The sequence below is a fragment of the Hypanus sabinus genome, chromosome 17 (assembly GCF_030144855.1).
Source record: "Hypanus sabinus isolate sHypSab1 chromosome 17, sHypSab1.hap1, whole genome shotgun sequence".
NCBI lineage: Eukaryota > Metazoa > Chordata > Chondrichthyes > Myliobatiformes > Dasyatidae > Hypanus > Hypanus sabinus.
The window spans coordinates 53750447-53767565 of record NC_082722.1 but is presented as its reverse complement, the minus strand read 5'-3'; the positions used below and the strand labels follow the sequence as shown (position 1 = coordinate 53767565).

General features: G+C 39.2%; 1 protein-coding gene across 2 annotated transcripts in view; it reads left to right on the top strand.

Moving 5' to 3' along the window:
• kars1 (lysyl-tRNA synthetase 1) overlaps positions 1 to 17119 on the top strand; it is a 42937-nt gene that overhangs the window by 9326 nt on the left and 16492 nt on the right. For both annotated transcript variants that reach the window (XM_059993106.1, XM_059993104.1), the window contains 4 exons: positions 6916 to 7081; positions 8836 to 8929; positions 10725 to 10911; positions 14355 to 14480. In XM_059993106.1, coding sequence (XP_059849089.1) covers positions 6916 to 7081; positions 8836 to 8929; positions 10725 to 10911; positions 14355 to 14480 — 573 coding nt within the window. The remainder of the gene's footprint in view (positions 1 to 6915; positions 7082 to 8835; positions 8930 to 10724; positions 10912 to 14354; positions 14481 to 17119) is intronic.

Genomic DNA, 17119 nt, shown 5'->3' with positions numbered 1-17119 from the left:
GATTGAGAAGCACCAGTATCCCTAAGGATTTTTATTGGCACCAGAGTAGATCCTTCCTTCAAGGATACAAACCCTTCAGTTACAAAATGATCATATCCCTTTCTAACTTGGTCAGACTCTAACAAAGCCTCATTTGTTTTTATCAAACCCTGTAACTTTACAGGTTCTTCAGTATGTTGCACACAAGCATCTGGAACTGCTTCCTTCTCTTTCTTTCTCAATTTGAAACAGTTAGCTATTACATGGCCAGGCTTCTTACAATAGTTACAAGTAAGACCAAACTGTCTTTCCTTCACAGGCTTTCCTTTCTCATTAACTTTCTCATTAACCTCCGATTTAATTTCAAATTTATCTAGAGTCTCCGTGTTATTTTTCCTCTTAAAAATTCTGCCCTGAGGAAATTTGTTCTTATGGATCAAAACATACTCATCAGCTAATCTCGCACAGTCCTGCAATTTATCAGTATCCTTCTCATTTAAGTAGGTCCTTACTTCAACAGGAATGCTTCTTTTAAATTCCTCCATTAAAATCAGCTCTCTCAATGTATTATAGTCCCCATTTACATTTTTAGAAGAAACCCATCTCTCAAAACACATAGCTTTATCATAGGCAAATACCACATAAGTTTTTCCCACAGACTTTTTCAAACTTCTGAATCTTTCCCTATATGCTTCTGGGACTAACTCATATGCGTTTAAAATATGACTCTTTACAATATCATAATCAAGAGCTTGTGCAGCTGTTAAAGCTGTGTAAACTTGTTGTGCTTTGCCTTTAATTACACTCTGTAACAACACTGACCATTTATCTTTCGGCCACTCTGACATCAGAGCAATAGTTTCAAAATGTTGAAAATACCTTTCCACTTCTGTTTCACTAAATGGAGGGACCAATTTAATTTCTTGACTAGCAACAAACGTTTTTTTAGAACCAGAAGACTGATTTCCAAACTTTAATTCCTCCATTGCATATGCAAATTCTCTCTTCTTTTGTTCTGCCTCCAATTTACACCTCTCCAAATCAGCTTTCCTTTGTTCCAATTTCATTTGTTCGATTTGCAACTGCATCTCCAGTTTACTTATTTGAAACGACTCTAAAATCGATTCATCAAAAACACCCGAATCCACATAGTGTGACGCGATTTTCCTCTGTATTACAGCCTTAGAAGTAGTCTGCAAAATACCTTTAAGTTGCAATCTACTAGCTATCTCAAACACCTCAGTTTTTTTCGCCGTCGCCAACACCTCTGCAGCTGGCGAAGCCAGAAACTCATCAATATTCATTGCTGCCGAATACCACAACAAGCCAAACAAAAGAACCGAGTAATCCCCGTTTCCAAAACACCGATTTAAAAGTTAGCAAGCATGTAAACTCAAAAAATTCAATCCCGGACGAGCCCCCATATTTAATGTTACGTATTCAGGCAACAATAAATATATGAGTTCGGCAAGGGTTTCTTATAATAAAACAACACGTTTATTAAACACAGAAAACAAACCCCCCAAAAGTAAACAAACACTACCGTAACCGGAAACAGCTGCTGAGCGGCTGTTCAAACAGTTCTTTGAAGTGATATTCCAAAACAGTTCTTAAAGTGATATTGCCAAAAGTTCGATATGCTCACAGTCCATTTAAAAGGAGAGACTTTACAGGACGATTTAAGTTCTCTTTCACGTCGCTTGCTTCGATCCCCGACGTCGAACTTCCCACCGAAGAATTTACGAAACAGAACGGCTTAAAGGCACTGACCTTTCCTTCTCCACTACCTTCAATCCTTTCTGGTAAACCCAGGGATTAACACGAAGATAGTAAACGAAATCCTTCCAAATAAGGATCAAACAAAGGTCGCCCCCGTTTCACCGTAGAAAGCGATTCTCCTCGATCTTTAACTTCCAACCTTGAATCTTCACTCTCCTTTAATTCTCAAACTAACAGAATCATAAAGAACCTGTTGGCATTAACCTTTTAAACTTTAGGCATTAAATAAAAACTTCATCCTTCAACTAAACTGCGTCATCACTTCAAACACGCAGTGGCATGAAGTCAACTTGGCAAATCCAGCCACGAACTGCCCCTCCTCACAGGGTGGGGTCTACCTTTTATAACCTGTAAAAAAAACCCGTCACATGATCTCTACTGGCGGGAAAATGATGTCATTCCACCATCACAAGACCATCACCTCAAGTCCAGTACAGCTTCAACCCCAGTCACATGACAAGGGCACCACTGTCATGTGTCACGAGTATGTAACACCTCCCTCCAAAAAAAACATTTTTGGTCTGACAAGAACAAAAATTTTTAACAATTGCTTACAAGAAAAACAAAGGTATAAATTTTATAACATATACAATACACAACACCATCATATAACAGCTTATAACTCACAATACAGTAGGAGTGTTACAATTGAAAAAAAAAGCACTCCAAAAAAAAAATTACAGTGTACATTCAACATCGAGATAGACAATCAGCAATCACATTATCTTTACCTTTAATATGAGTTATCACAATATTGTACTCTTGTAACATCAAACTCCAATTTAATAACCTTCTGTTTTTGTTTTTCATCTTACTCAGAAAAACTAACGGATCATGAGCAGTGTAAACAATAAGTGGTTTCTGAGTTGTACTAACATATACCTCAAAATATTCCAAAGCTAAAACAAGAGATAACAATTCTTTCTCTATTGTCTCTGCTCTAACTGTAAATGTACTAATTTTTCATCAATATTTTCCAGAATGGTTGAATTTGGTAACCTAACAGAAACAATGTTGGATTTAGAATGAAAGTCAGATGAATCATCTATCACGTTCCTAGTTAAATCAAACTCATTCTCACTAACCACAACAGTCAGTATCAGATTGTTTCTCAAAATATGGTTTCAACATATTTATATGGCAAAGTTGTGTTGACCTTCTACGATCTGGAGTTTTTACCACGTAATCCACATCATTAATTTTAGACACAATTTCATAAGGACCATGAAATCTAGCTTGTAAAGGATTTGTCTGCACTGGGAAAAGAACCAACACCTTATCTCCAGGCTTAAACATCCTCATCCTAGCGTCTTTATCATACCAAGTCTTCATTTTCTCCTGAGCCAACTTTAAATTTTCCTTAGCTAAACTACAAGCTTTATGTAACCTGTCCTTAAATTTCAACACATAGTCCAACAAATTAGTGTGTACTTCCTTATTAATCCACTGTTCTTTCAACAAAGCTAAAGGTCCTCTAACTCTATGCCCAAACACAAGTTCAAATGGACTAAAACCTAAAGATTCCTGTACCGATTCCCTTACTGCAAATAAAAGTAAGTTTATACCCTCATTCCAGTCACTTTCATTTTCCACACAAAATGTCCTAATCATATTCTTGAGGGTAGAATGAAACCTCTCCAAGGCACCCTGCGATTCTGGATGGTATGCAGACGAAGTGATTTGCTTAGCTCCCAATTTATAAACTATCTGTTGAAACAATCCAGACATAAAATTACTGCCTTGATCAGTTTGTATCTCCTTAGGTAATCCAAAATAAGTAAAAAAATTTATAAGGGCCTTTGTCACAGTCTTAGCTTTTATATTCCTAAGTGGTACTGCCTCTGGAAACCTAGAAGAAGTACACATGATAGTCAACAAATACTGATAACCAGTTTTTGTCTTTGGTAATGGACCAACACAATCTACAATAACTTTAGAAAATGGTTCACCAAATGCTGGGATAGGTTGTAATGGAGCTACTGGTGTAACCTGATTTGGTTTACCCACAATTTGACAAGTATGGCACGTTTTACAAAACATCGCCACATCTTTTCTTAGACCAGGCCAGTAAAAATGTTTTAAAATCTTGTCCACAGTTTTCCTTACCCCTTGATGTCCACCTAAAGGCACACTATGAGCTAAAGTCAAAATCTCATTTCGATAAGCTTTTGGAACAACTACCTGGTAAACAACATTCCAATCCTCACTTGCAGGAATTGTAGGCGATCTCCACTTCCTCATCAACACTCCTTTTTCCAAGTAATATCCTACTGGCACCTTATCAATTTCACTATCTAGTAAAACCTGCTCTCTTAATTTTATAATCTCAGAGTCTCTATTCTGCTCTGCTATCATCTCCTTCCTAGACAAAGATAAATCTTTATAGTCAGACTTACTCCCAGAATCTTGTTCAAACAACGAAGATAAGAAAGTCTCTGACACATCCTCAAAACTCGAATCCTGAGTTGAACAGTCCTGAATAACAACCTCATTCTGCGCATCAATCTTTTTAGCCATAGCTCTAGTCACAACACAGGAAGAATCTGTGTTAGAATTCAACTCTGGTTCCTCTGACTCCATTGTCAAATGCACTTCAGGAAAAACTTGTCCACCTGCCAAGTCATTACCTAACAATAAAGAAATACCCTTCACAGGTAAGCTATGCTGTAATCCTACTTTAACAAATCCAGTAACTAACCCTGACTTTAAATTTACTTTATGTAAATGTACAGGCATAAAATCACTTCCAACACCTCTTATGTAATTTACCTCACCAGTATCAGACTCTTCATTAAACTTCAACACACTGTCTAACATCAATGATTGAGAAGCACCAGTATCCCTAAGGATTTTTATTGGCACCAGAGTAGATCCTTCCTTCAAGGATACAAACCCTTCAGTTACAAAATGATCATATCCCTTTCTAACTTGGTCAGACTCTAACAAAGCCTCATTTGTTTTTATCAAACCCTGTAACTTTACAGGTTCTTCAGTATGTTGCACACAAGCATCTGGAACTGCTTCCTTCTCTTTCTTTCTCAATTTGAAACAGTTAGCTATTACATGGCCAGGCTTCTTACAATAGTTACAAGTAAGACCAAACTGTCTTTCCTTCACAGGCTTTCCTTTCTCATTAACTTTCTCATTAACCTCCGATTTAATTTCAAATTTATCTAGAGTCTCCGTGTTATTTTTCCTCTTAAAAATTCTGCCCTGAGGAAATTTGTTCTTATGGATCAAAACATACTCATCAGCTAATCTCGCACAGTCCTGCAATTTATCAGTATCCTTCTCATTTAAGTAGGTCCTTACTTCAACAGGAATGCTTCTTTTAAATTCCTCCATTAAAATCAGCTCTCTCAATGTATTATAGTCCCCATTTACATTTTTAGAAGAAACCCATCTCTCAAAACACATAGCTTTATCATAGGCAAATACCACATAAGTTTTTCCCACAGACTTTTTCAAACTTCTGAATCTTTCCCTATATGCTTCTGGGACTAACTCATATGCGTTTAAAATATGACTCTTTACAATATCATAATCAAGAGCTTGTGCAGCTGTTAAAGCTGTGTAAACTTGTTGTGCTTTGCCTTTAATTACACTCTGTAACAACACTGACCATTTATCTTTCGGCCACTCTGACATCAGAGCAATAGTTTCAAAATGTTGAAAATACCTTTCCACTTCTGTTTCACTAAATGGAGGGACCAATTTAATTTCTTGACTAGCAACAAACGTTTTTTTAGAACCAGAAGACTGATTTCCAAACTTTAATTCCTCCATTGCATATGCAAATTCTCTCTTCTTTTGTTCTGCCTCCAATTTACACCTCTCCAAATCAGCTTTCCTTTGTTCCAATTTCATTTGTTCGATTTGCAACTGCATCTCCAGTTTACTTATTTGAAACGACTCTAAAATCGATTCATCAAAAACACCCGAATCCACATAGTGTGACGCGATTTTCCTCTGTATTACAGCCTTAGAAGTAGTCTGCAAAATACCTTTAAGTTGCAATCTACTAGCTATCTCAAACACCTCAGTTTTTTTCGCCGTCGCCAACACCTCTGCAGCTGGCGAAGCCAGAAACTCATCAATATTCATTGCTGCCGAATACCACAACAAGCCAAACAAAAGAACCGAGTAATCCCCGTTTCCAAAACACCGATTTAAAAGTTAGCAAGCATGTAAACTCAAAAAATTCAATCCCGGACGAGCCCCCATATTTAATGTTACGTATTCAGGCAACAATAAATATATGAGTTCGGCAAGGGTTTCTTATAATAAAACAACACGTTTATTAAACACAGAAAACAAACCCCCCAAAAGTAAACAAACACTACCGTAACCGGAAACAGCTGCTGAGCGGCTGTTCAAACAGTTCTTTGAAGTGATATTCCAAAACAGTTCTTAAAGTGATATTGCCAAAAGTTCGATATGCTCACAGTCCATTTAAAAGGAGAGACTTTACAGGACGATTTAAGTTCTCTTTCACGTCGCTTGCTTCGATCCCCGACGTCGAACTTCCCACCGAAGAATTTACGAAACAGAACGGCTTAAAGGCACTGACCTTTCCTTCTCCACTACCTTCAATCCTTTCTGGTAAACCCAGGGATTAACACGAAGATAGTAAACGAAATCCTTCCAAATAAGGATCAAACAAAGGTCGCCCCCGTTTCACCGTAGAAAGCGATTCTCCTCGATCTTTAACTTCCAACCTTGAATCTTCACTCTCCTTTAATTCTCAAACTAACAGAATCATAAAGAACCTGTTGGCATTAACCTTTTAAACTTTAGGCATTAAATAAAAACTTCATCCTTCAACTAAACTGCGTCATCACTTCAAACACGCAGTGGCATGAAGTCAACTTGGCAAATCCAGCCACGAACTGCCCCTCCTCACAGGGTGGGGTCTACCTTTTATAACCTGTAAAAAAAAAACCCGTCACATGATCTCTACTGGCGGGAAAATGATGTCATTCCACCATCACAAGACCATCACCTCAAGTCCAGTACAGCTTCAACCCCAGTCACATGACAAGGGCACCACTGTCATGTGTCACGAGTATGTAACACACCTTTATATAAAAAAAAACTCTAAGCTAGTGTTCTGTAGCTTACATTTACTCTTTGTTTCTGATCCTATATTCTTTACAGCAATATTACAAAATACGGACACAGGCCATCCAGCAACTGAAGGGCACTGAAGAGGATCCATATCCTCATAAATTCCATGTAGATATATCCTTAACAGAGTTCATTGAAAAATATAATCATCTGCAGCCTGGAGACCATCTCTCTGATGTTTGTTTGTCTGTGGCAGGTGAGCTTTTCAAAGGAGCATCCTTACTTTACTCAAACTCCTGTTAAAGCTAATATTGGAAATAGTTTTAAGTTGTTATAACATAATCCCTACTTCCAAAGCAAGAGGAATGCAGCCATAGTTAAGTTAAGATCAAACCATTGGCATTTTAGATTGTCTTCCAGTGCTTCTATATCCCCTTGTTAGATAAGGGAAACAAATCTGTACACAGTAGTAGCTCAGGTGTGTTCTCACCAGTATCCTGTACAACTTTAACAGAACTTTTCCTATTACTGAAATCCATCCATTTCCTTTGTACTTAAGGCTAACGTGCTAGTCTAAGTCCTACTGTGATAGTGGGAGAATTTAAGTTCAGTTAAATAAATAAAATGGAATTGAAAAGCTGGTGATTATAATGCTGATGAGAAAAGACTGAATTGTCCTAAAAGCGCAACTAATTTTATAATATCATTTTACAAAGTTTGTATTAAGGCAAGCACCACATGGTATTCTTACCTAAGCAAAAAAATCAATCAAAAAACATTTTGCTTCATTTTTAACTACTATGTAGTAACTGAAATTTGATAATTTATATAAGATAACCATCTTGCCTTTTCAGCTGTAATGATTTTAAAATGCAAGCAAAATCAGATTGATAAAAATAGCAAATGCAGATCGATGAGCTTTTGCCAGAACTAGGAAAAGTTATAACTTGAAATACTGTAGCTACAGAGAGGAGGGAATGGGTGTAAAGAACATTGGGAATGTCTGTCCTGATGAAAGGACTTAGCTCAAACTGTCGACTCCATTCCTTTCTATAGATGCTGCCTGACCTGCTGAGTTCCTCTGGCCTTTTGTGTGTGTTACTCTGGATTTCCAATATCTGAAAAATCTATTGTGTTAGGGGATGTCTTATGGGTGGAGACCAAGGCAGAATAAATGGCACAAAGCCACTCATTGTGGTCATTTCCTTTGTTCTCTCCACCTTTCCGTCCAACCTAAAGCACTTACGGTTACTAATATTTCCCAAGGTTTTTCGATCTGAATTTTTATCTTTTTTTCTGCCTCCATTGATGTTATCTGATTTGCTGCGTGTTTATAGTATTTTATGCATAAATTTAGGTTTCCATCAGATGCAGGTTATTTTTTGCTTTTAGATTTAAGTTAGTAAATATTCATTATTCTCTGGACTGGGATGTTCTAGAATATGGAACATAGAACATTACATCACATTACAGGAACTTGGGCCCATATGCCCTTCCCTCCTACATAGCCCCACAGTTTTCCTCCTTCTATGTACCTATCCCAGTGTTTCTTAAACGACCCTAATGTATTTGCTTCTACCACCACCCCTGGTATCATGTTCCATGTGCTCACCATTCTCTGTGTAAAAACAACTACAACAGCAACAACTAACTTTGCTCGTGCATCCCTCCCCCCCCCCCATTCATTCCTCCAATCATTTTAAAACAGGGGTTCCCAACCTTTTTTATGCCGTAGATCCCTACTATTATCTGAGGGGTTTGGGGACCCCTGCTTTAAAATTATGCCCCTTTGTATTAACCATTTCCACCCTGGGGAAAAATCTCTTTGGCTCTCCACTTCATCTATGGCTTTTATCATCTTGTATCTGTTGCAAAACTTGCATTATTTCTCTTTTTGTTCAATAGAGTACCTGCAATGGCTAATTTACATATTTATGTGAGTCTTATTCAAATGTGTCCTTTACAAAGTGAGTTTATATTGAAAAACATTTGGGACCTTAACTTTCCTAGGTCGTATCCATGCCAAAAGAGCCTCTGGTGCAAAATTAATTTTCTACGATCTTCGTGGTGAAAGCGTCAAGCTACAGGTTATGGCAAATTCCAAGTAAGTTAGATTACATAGGGACAACTGAACCACCTAATTTATGTAGTTTTTTATGTACCTAACCCATTCAACACAGGGATAAAGATAACTTAATTAAAGTTTATTTTATATAGACTTATTCACTTCAATGTGCAAAGATTGGAATAAGCTGTTTTTCTTCACTGGAATAGTTTTAATATGTATATCGATGAGGTGTATTTGTCCTTTCTTAGGAGTTGAGAGATTGTGCTGAGTAAAAGATCAGCCATGATCTTATTGAATGGCAGAGCAGGCATGACAGCTGAATAACCTACACCTGCTTCAATTTCTTATACTCTCAATTATGTGATTATAATGACATTAGGATTCAAGTTTATTATCACTGGCATGTGACGTAAAATTGTTAACTTAGCAGCAGCAGTTCAATGCAATACATAATCTAGCAGAGAGAGAGAAAAACATAATAAATAAATAAATCAGTTATGTATATTGAATAGATTTTAAAAAATGTGCAAAAACAGAAATACTTTAAAAAATACTTCATAGAAATATTTTTTAAAAAAAGTGAGTTAGTGTCCAAAGCTTCAATGTCCATTTAGGATTCAGATGGCAAAGGGGAAGAAGCTGTTCCTGAATCACTGAGTGTGTGCTTTCAGGCTTCTGTATCTCCTACCTGATGGTAACAGTGAGAAAAGGGCATGCCCTGGGTGCTGGACGTCTTTAATAATGGACGCTGCCTTTCTGAGACACCACTCCCTAAAGATGTCCTGGGTACTTGGTAGGCTAGTGCCCAAGATGGAGCCGACTAAATTTACAACCTTCTGTAGCTTCTTTCGGTCCTATGCTGTAGCCCCTCCATACCAGGCAGTAATACAGCCTGTCAGAATGCTCTCCACAGTACAACTACGGAAGTTTTTGAGTACATTTGTTGACATGCCGAATCTCTTCAAACTCCGAATAAAGTATAGCCCAATAAAAATGTATAACATTACAATATACATTTTATAGCAAACATTACTTTACTTTAAAATGTTCTTGATAATAATTAATCCCAGAAAATGGATGGAGGTGTGTTAGTGGAGTGCGTCTTTGTGCAAAAAAATAATGCTTAAAAACCTGAACCCTATTAGTCATCAAAGCTTTTTGCGTTCAGACCTTGTTGCATCTGAAAAAGTATCAAGTGTAGTTTCTTATGAGTATTGTTTAAAATTTACTTTTCCTTTTGTAAATACTTGAAAATGAATTGATATGGAACATTTTTGTGCAATTAAACTAATATCATCAAGCACTAAAGCCTGCATTTTATATTGAATTACAAAATACGGTTGCTGTTCGCCAAAAATGCAGTCATTTTGCATGATTGCACTTCAACGTCAGAAAGCACACTTCTGCACAAGATTCAATTGTTCCAATTACAATACCTATTTATTTTAAATAAATGTTACCCCTTGATGATAATTGGCAAAATATTAGTGGTATGTATTTTTGTTCATAATCATTCAGAACAGGCTAAATACTGCATCTACAAACTTGTTTCAGTTGCTCAGTTTGTTTCTTTACTTCTGAAACTTAAATTTCCAGAATGCTTTTCATCTTAAAAAGCACCTTTCTAATTTGCCACGTATAATGCCACCATCAAAAATAGTTATACTAAAAGAGTGCTTAAAGTTGAGTGTGACTGTATTTTATTATATTAGTATAAGGAATATGTTGCTACTTGTAAACTGTAGGAACTGAAATAATTGAATTAAATGTGTAAATACTCTTTAGTTTTTTATGTGATTTTTAATTTAAACTGAGTTTTTAATTGTTATAGAAATTACAAATCTGAAGAGGCTTTCATTAAGGTAAACAATAAGCTGCGACGTGGTGATATTATTGGAGTGGAGGGAAACCCAGGAAAGACCAAAAAAGGGGAACTGAGTATAATCCCCACAGAGATAAAACTACTGTCTCCCTGCCTGCACATGTTGCCTCACTTGCACTTTGGACTCAGAGACAAGGTAGGTGGCCCATGTGAATTTGTTTCTTGACAGTTAATAAAACCTAATTCAAAAACAATAAACGATCCAAATCCAAAATTTGTGCTACTTGCTCTTGCATATTTTCATCAAGTTGATGAGTGACCATGTGAGACAGGAGGGATAGTGATGGAGGAGTTTGGCACGTCATTTGGAAGGAATGATTCTGTGAGGACAACTCTTGGGCTGCTTCAGCAGCTTCCCTGGTTTAGCCGGCAGTCCTTGGATGCTTCTTGCAAAGTTGATTTAATTGAATTTCGGTTTATTGTTATTTAGAAACCACAACTGCAATGCAATGCAGTTAAAAAATGAGACAACGTTCCTCCAGAATGATATCACAAAAGCACATCACAAAACAGACTACACCAGAAAGTCCACATAACATTTGGCAATCCCCAAATCCAGAGTCCGGAGAGGCTGCTGCGTACTAATATCGCGCTACCATCTTAGTGCGTTCCCCAGAAAGGAGCTCCACACCCACCAGACAAAACGACTACCCAGACACACCAAGTCAGGAGACCAACTCTACCACCCAACAAACCAAAAACTAAAGCTCCAAGACCTACACAAAACCACATAGTTACATATAGTTACAACAGTGCAAACAATACCATAATTGATTTAAAAAAAAACAGAGCATGGGCACAGTAAAAGACTATAAGTTCGAAATAAGCCACCACATAGTTTCCACAAGTCCTCAGGGTCCCGATAGACTCGTCATCCCACACAGGCAGCAGAAGGGAATACCAAGGCACCACCAGACTCAGCCTTGCAGACGCAGCACACAGTGAAAGCGCCCCGACCGCAGCGGACTCCGAGTCCGTTGAACCTCCGAGCCTCCGACCATCCCTTCTGGCACAGCCTCTCTGAGCACCATCCTCTGCCGGGCACACTACGATGCTCCCGCCACCGGCCACTGGCAACACGACCCCGAGGACTGGGGGCCTATTTTTCCCAGCAGAGACCCGGACCTCACAACAGCAACAGCAATGAAGCAGGCCTTCCTGGAGATTTCCAGATGTTCCTCTGTGCTCCCACGTCTGTTTTTCATCAGATTAGGATAGTGCACGGCACCCCGCTTGACAAATACCAGATGTCAACTCCAGAGAGGCTGCTGCAAACTGCGTCGCGTTGCCATCTTGAAGTAATGGGGCTGGGAGCAACACTACCACGTCCACATTTGACCATTAAAATACAGGAGTGGAATTAGGCCATTTGGCCCATTGAGTCTGCTCCACCAAATGGTGCTTAAATTGATGCTCTCCGATCCATTTAGTTATTCCTTTTAATACACGAGTTACAGTGCAACTGAGTGGCTTCCTGAGTCATTTCAGAGGGCACATGAGAGTCAACTAAATTGGCCTTTTAATAGGGTTGAGTAAATGGGTACATACTAGAGTGTTGGTATAACTATAGTATCCCCGAGGTGGGAATAATGGAAAGATTGTTGTAGTTAATATTGTGAGATGTTACCAGCTGATATCAGAAGGTCCTTGTACGCCAGTCACTCTGAGCAAATAGAAGGGCTGCAAGCGTTTAGAAAGGTAAATAGTCTGTTGGACTTCACTCGAGATAGTTGAGTATAGAAGCAAGGACATCTTACGAGGATTTTGCAAGATCTTGATGTGATCATAACTGGAGCTGTGCTCACCAGCTATACCTGGGTTGCATCAATCAGTCCTATATTCACCAGGGATTAGAATTATTGGATGGGGTTTAATTGAAATCTGCAATATTTGGACACAAATTTGGAACCCGTAGGCCACCTGGCCTAGAGCCTGCCATGCCATTAGGTATACGGCCTCAATTGCTCTTCTGTGCCAGTTCCACAGAGTGTACCATTGCCTAATTATTTTTAAAAAAAAACCTATCTACCTTTTCTTTAAATATCTCCAGAATCTTAGCCTCACAATTCTTTGGGATAGAGATCCTCTGCTCTGCAAGAAGAAATTCCAATGAGTCTCAGTTGTAAATGATGCTTTAACTGTATCTTTGATAGACTGGGGTGAAGGGAGCATGTTTCCTTGCGTGTTGACTAGAATAAGGGGCACTGCCTCAAGATGAGGGAAAGGTCACCGCAACGCTTTACAGTACCAGCGACTTGCTGCTGTCTGTAAGGAGTTTGTGCATTCTCCCTGTGACTGGGTGGGTTTCTTCCCACCTCGCAAAGACGTATTGCTTAGAAGGTTAATTGGCCTCTTGTGTGTATTCGAGCAGTGTATGCTCATTGGGCTAGAAGGGCCTGTTACTGTGCTGTATCTAAATAAAAAGATGTTCAATACTAAGATGAGGAATTTCATCATTTGAACTTGTGCAGTTCTGCCTATAATGATGTAGAGGCTAAACTGCTGAATATATTTAGGAAAAAGGTAGATGGGGTTCCAGATTAAAAAAAGTGTGTAGAGAGAGCTGGCATTTGATTTTGAGGTAGAGTACCACACGATTGCTTAATGATGGTACTATCTCAAAGGACCAGATGGCCTTCCCCTGTTTTCCATGCTTGTGTGTTGCTTAGATTATGATCTGAGGATGAAATTCGGACATCCTGTCTCATCGCAATGAGATTAAAACCTGATTCATCCTCCTTTTAAGACAAAGTGAAATATCAGCTTAAATATGATCTTGCTTGTAAAAGTGCCTGCTCTAGGCATTGCAAAGACAAAGACCAATCCCAAGTTGCTTAAAAATTGCATGCAGTTGATACCAAGTTATGGCCAGGTATGTTTGAAACTTTTGTGTTGTATTGGCAAATTCTTGAAATCACTAAAGGAATACTATTTTCATGAGCTAGTTGTCTTGTTTCCTAGGTACTAGCAAACTGAAAATTGTGTGAGTGTGTGTGTGTATTTGGATATGCACTCAGTGGCCACTTTATTAGATACAGGAGTGGAACCCAGTGTGGTCTTCTGCTGCTGTAGCCCATCCACTTCAAGGGTCGACATGTTGTAATGCATGACTATTTGAGTTTCTGTAACCTTTCTGTCAGCTTGAACCAGTCTGACAATTCTCCGGTCCCTCTGATTAACAAGGCACTTTCGCCCACAGAATTGCTGCTCACTGGATGTTTTTATTGTTTCTTGCACCACTCTCTGTAAACTCTAGAGACTGTTGTGCATGAAAATCTGAAGAGATCAGCAGTTTCTGAGATACTCAAACCACCCTGTCTGGCATCAACAATCGCTCCACAGTCAAAGTCACTTGGATCACATTTCTTCCCCATTCTGATGTTCAGTCTAAACAACAACTGAACCTCTTGACCATGTTTGCATGCTTTTATGCATTGAGTTACTGTCACATGATTGGCTGATTAGATAATTGCATTAACAAGCAGGTGTACCTAATACAGTGGCCACTAGGTGTATATTTCTTGAATATTTCTGGGGGAGATTTTTCTTGGAATGAGCATTTATTCTTTGTTATGACAGGAAACGAGATATCGTCAGAGGTACCTGGACCTGATATTAAACGATTACGTGAGGCTGAAATTCATCACCAGGGCCAAAATCATCACCTACGTACGGACGTTTTTAGATGATCTTGGATTTCTTGAGGCAAGTCTCTCTTGTACTTTTCACAAACGTATCAAATTATTTTGTACTTATTGTGATCTGGATACACTATGATAGTTAATGAATTCGTGTCGTGTCATCAAAACTTAATGCTTTTGTAAGAAAACTTATTTAGAGATTATGGATTGGCTAAAACTTAATCAAAACTTGGTACTTGAACTGTCTATTGCTCTTAAAGTGGATAGGTCACCTAGTCCAAATGGGATCAGGTGGACCCTAAGTTGTGAGGGAAGTATAGAAGAAAGTTGCAGACGTCCTGGGTACAATCTTCCAAACATCTGGAGGCGGTGCCTGAGGACCGGAAAACTGCAGCTGTTCCTTCAAAAGAGCAGTGCAAGTAACTAAAGCAATTTCTCAAATAATAGTGAAAGTGTGCACAAATTAGAAAAGCTTGCATGATCAGTTAAATGCAAATTATGTTTAACATGATAAAATAGGTTGATGGTAGATATATGATCAATATGGTAGTTCTGGAATTCCAACAAAAGGTGTCACATATCATAAACTTGCCATCTAGGTTGAAAGGGACCGTAGTGATAGACAACTGGCTGAGTAACAGGAAATAGTAATAGTAAAATATTTGTTGGGCTTGAAGGAACTGTATAATGGAGCTTCTGAGGGATCTATACTACTTTTAATATACATCAGTAACTTGGACTTCAGAATACAGAGCAATTTTCCAAATTTGCAGATGACGCAAGATTTAGAGGGATGGTGAACTGAGAGGGATGTAAGAAATAGAAGCATTAGGCATTTCCTGTCTCCTTTTCCATTCTGTAAGTTAGTGACTAAATTTTGAACCCAGTCTTGTTTCCTTTGTTCCCTTATGGTAATAAACTGCAAGGAGCCTGCTGCTGGGGTGGGCAGATGAAATTCTAATGCTGAGAAATGTGACGTTATATTTTGGTGGGATGACTGGTTGTAAAACCAGAGGAAACAATTTTAAAATGGAATCAAATCACCCACCCCCACCTTGGTCTGAATGTCAACTGTTTATTTCTCTCCATTGATGCTGTTTGGCCTGCTGAGTTCCTCCAGCAGTTTGTGTGTGTGTGTTGCTCTGGATTTCTAGCATCTGCAAAATTTTGTGTTTATGATTTGATGATGTGTCCAAATTGTTCATTGAAAGTCTTGCAAGGATTTCTAGCATCTGCAAAAGTCTTGCAAGGATTTCTAGCATCTGCAAAATTTTGTGTTTATGATTTGATGATGTGTCCAAATTGTTCATTGAAAGTCTTGCAAGGTTTTAACAATAGGGGTGTGCAGAAGGTAATCATCTTTTTGGCCTCCATCGGTCAGGGTCGACCATGGATATTGTGTTCTAGCCATCAAAGTCGATATAGGAGCCATTATGCAGGCCGGAGCAGTACAATATGGAGGGCAAGCTGTTGCCCATGAGGCTTCCCCTCTCTATGCTGCTGATGAAACCGAAGGAACTCGGTAGCTGATACAGTTTGGTACCAGTGGCATCACAGGAGTTGCCAGTTAGTGTTCAGCTCAACCTGGGACTGCTTTTGGGACTCCAGCTCTCTGTTTTTCCTTGGGGTTTACACCCAAAGCTCCCCTATGAGTGGGTATAGCTGCAAGGCAGCAGAGGTTTGAAATCAGAATTTTCCTTTTTGACGAGATGCCAGCCATGCTGATGAGCCCCATCTGCTCAGAGCAACTGGTTGTAAGATGGCACTAACCCACATTTGCCCCTTCTCCTGCCAGTAGAAATGGTTCCGCTAAGCCACGCGTGAAGGTCGGGGGCTGTGGTTGACAGAGGCTATTTGAGGCATATGCCATTGGGAGCATTTAATAGGTAGTGGGATCTTATCCTGCTAACCCCTCCTGGCTATGACAGCCTTAAGGTTTGTTAAGACACTGTTTCTTTTACAGTTGTATTGTTAGTTTCAGGTAACTTCTCCATAGAAAAGACGCAAAACCCTTTAGGATTTCAAGTTCAAGTTTAATTATCATTCAACCATACATGAATACCCATAAATACAGCCAAATGAAACAACATTCCTCTGAAGCCAAGGTGCAAAACATCATGCCAATAGTCATATACAACCAAGGCACATAAAGATAACAAGTAAATATACAGTCACACAAAAAAAATACAAGCCCAAGTCCCTGAGTAATACGTCCTGTAAGTTGATGGGGCATAGGTGTTATTGGCGAGAACAAACAGTTCTCAGCAGTCCGCAAACGAGTGAACACACACACACGCACGCGCACGCACACACAGAATCCAGCTTGCCTTCCACCGAGTGAACACTGGAGGGCAGCACTGATGGGAGGGGCTGGTCCCCAAAGCAGCAAAAATGCAGCTCTGCGCCGCCACCTCTCCTGGACTGCTGCAACAGGCAAACCTGTGGCTTGAGGCCTAATCTTTGCCACAACCGCATCAGTGCAGCTCCCCCACCCTTCTGTATCGCCAACAAACAAGGGAAACAGACTTGCACCATATTACATTACCAATGTCCAACAGGGTCTTGCAATCGCAAGGGAAACATCCGAGACAGTCACTCACTGTTAGATGGCATGCCGCATGTTGACTGTGACTCTTTTCTGCAGTAGGCATTAACATGGTCTGCACCATGTCCAGCTCCTCTGCCAATGGGCAGCTGGCTGAT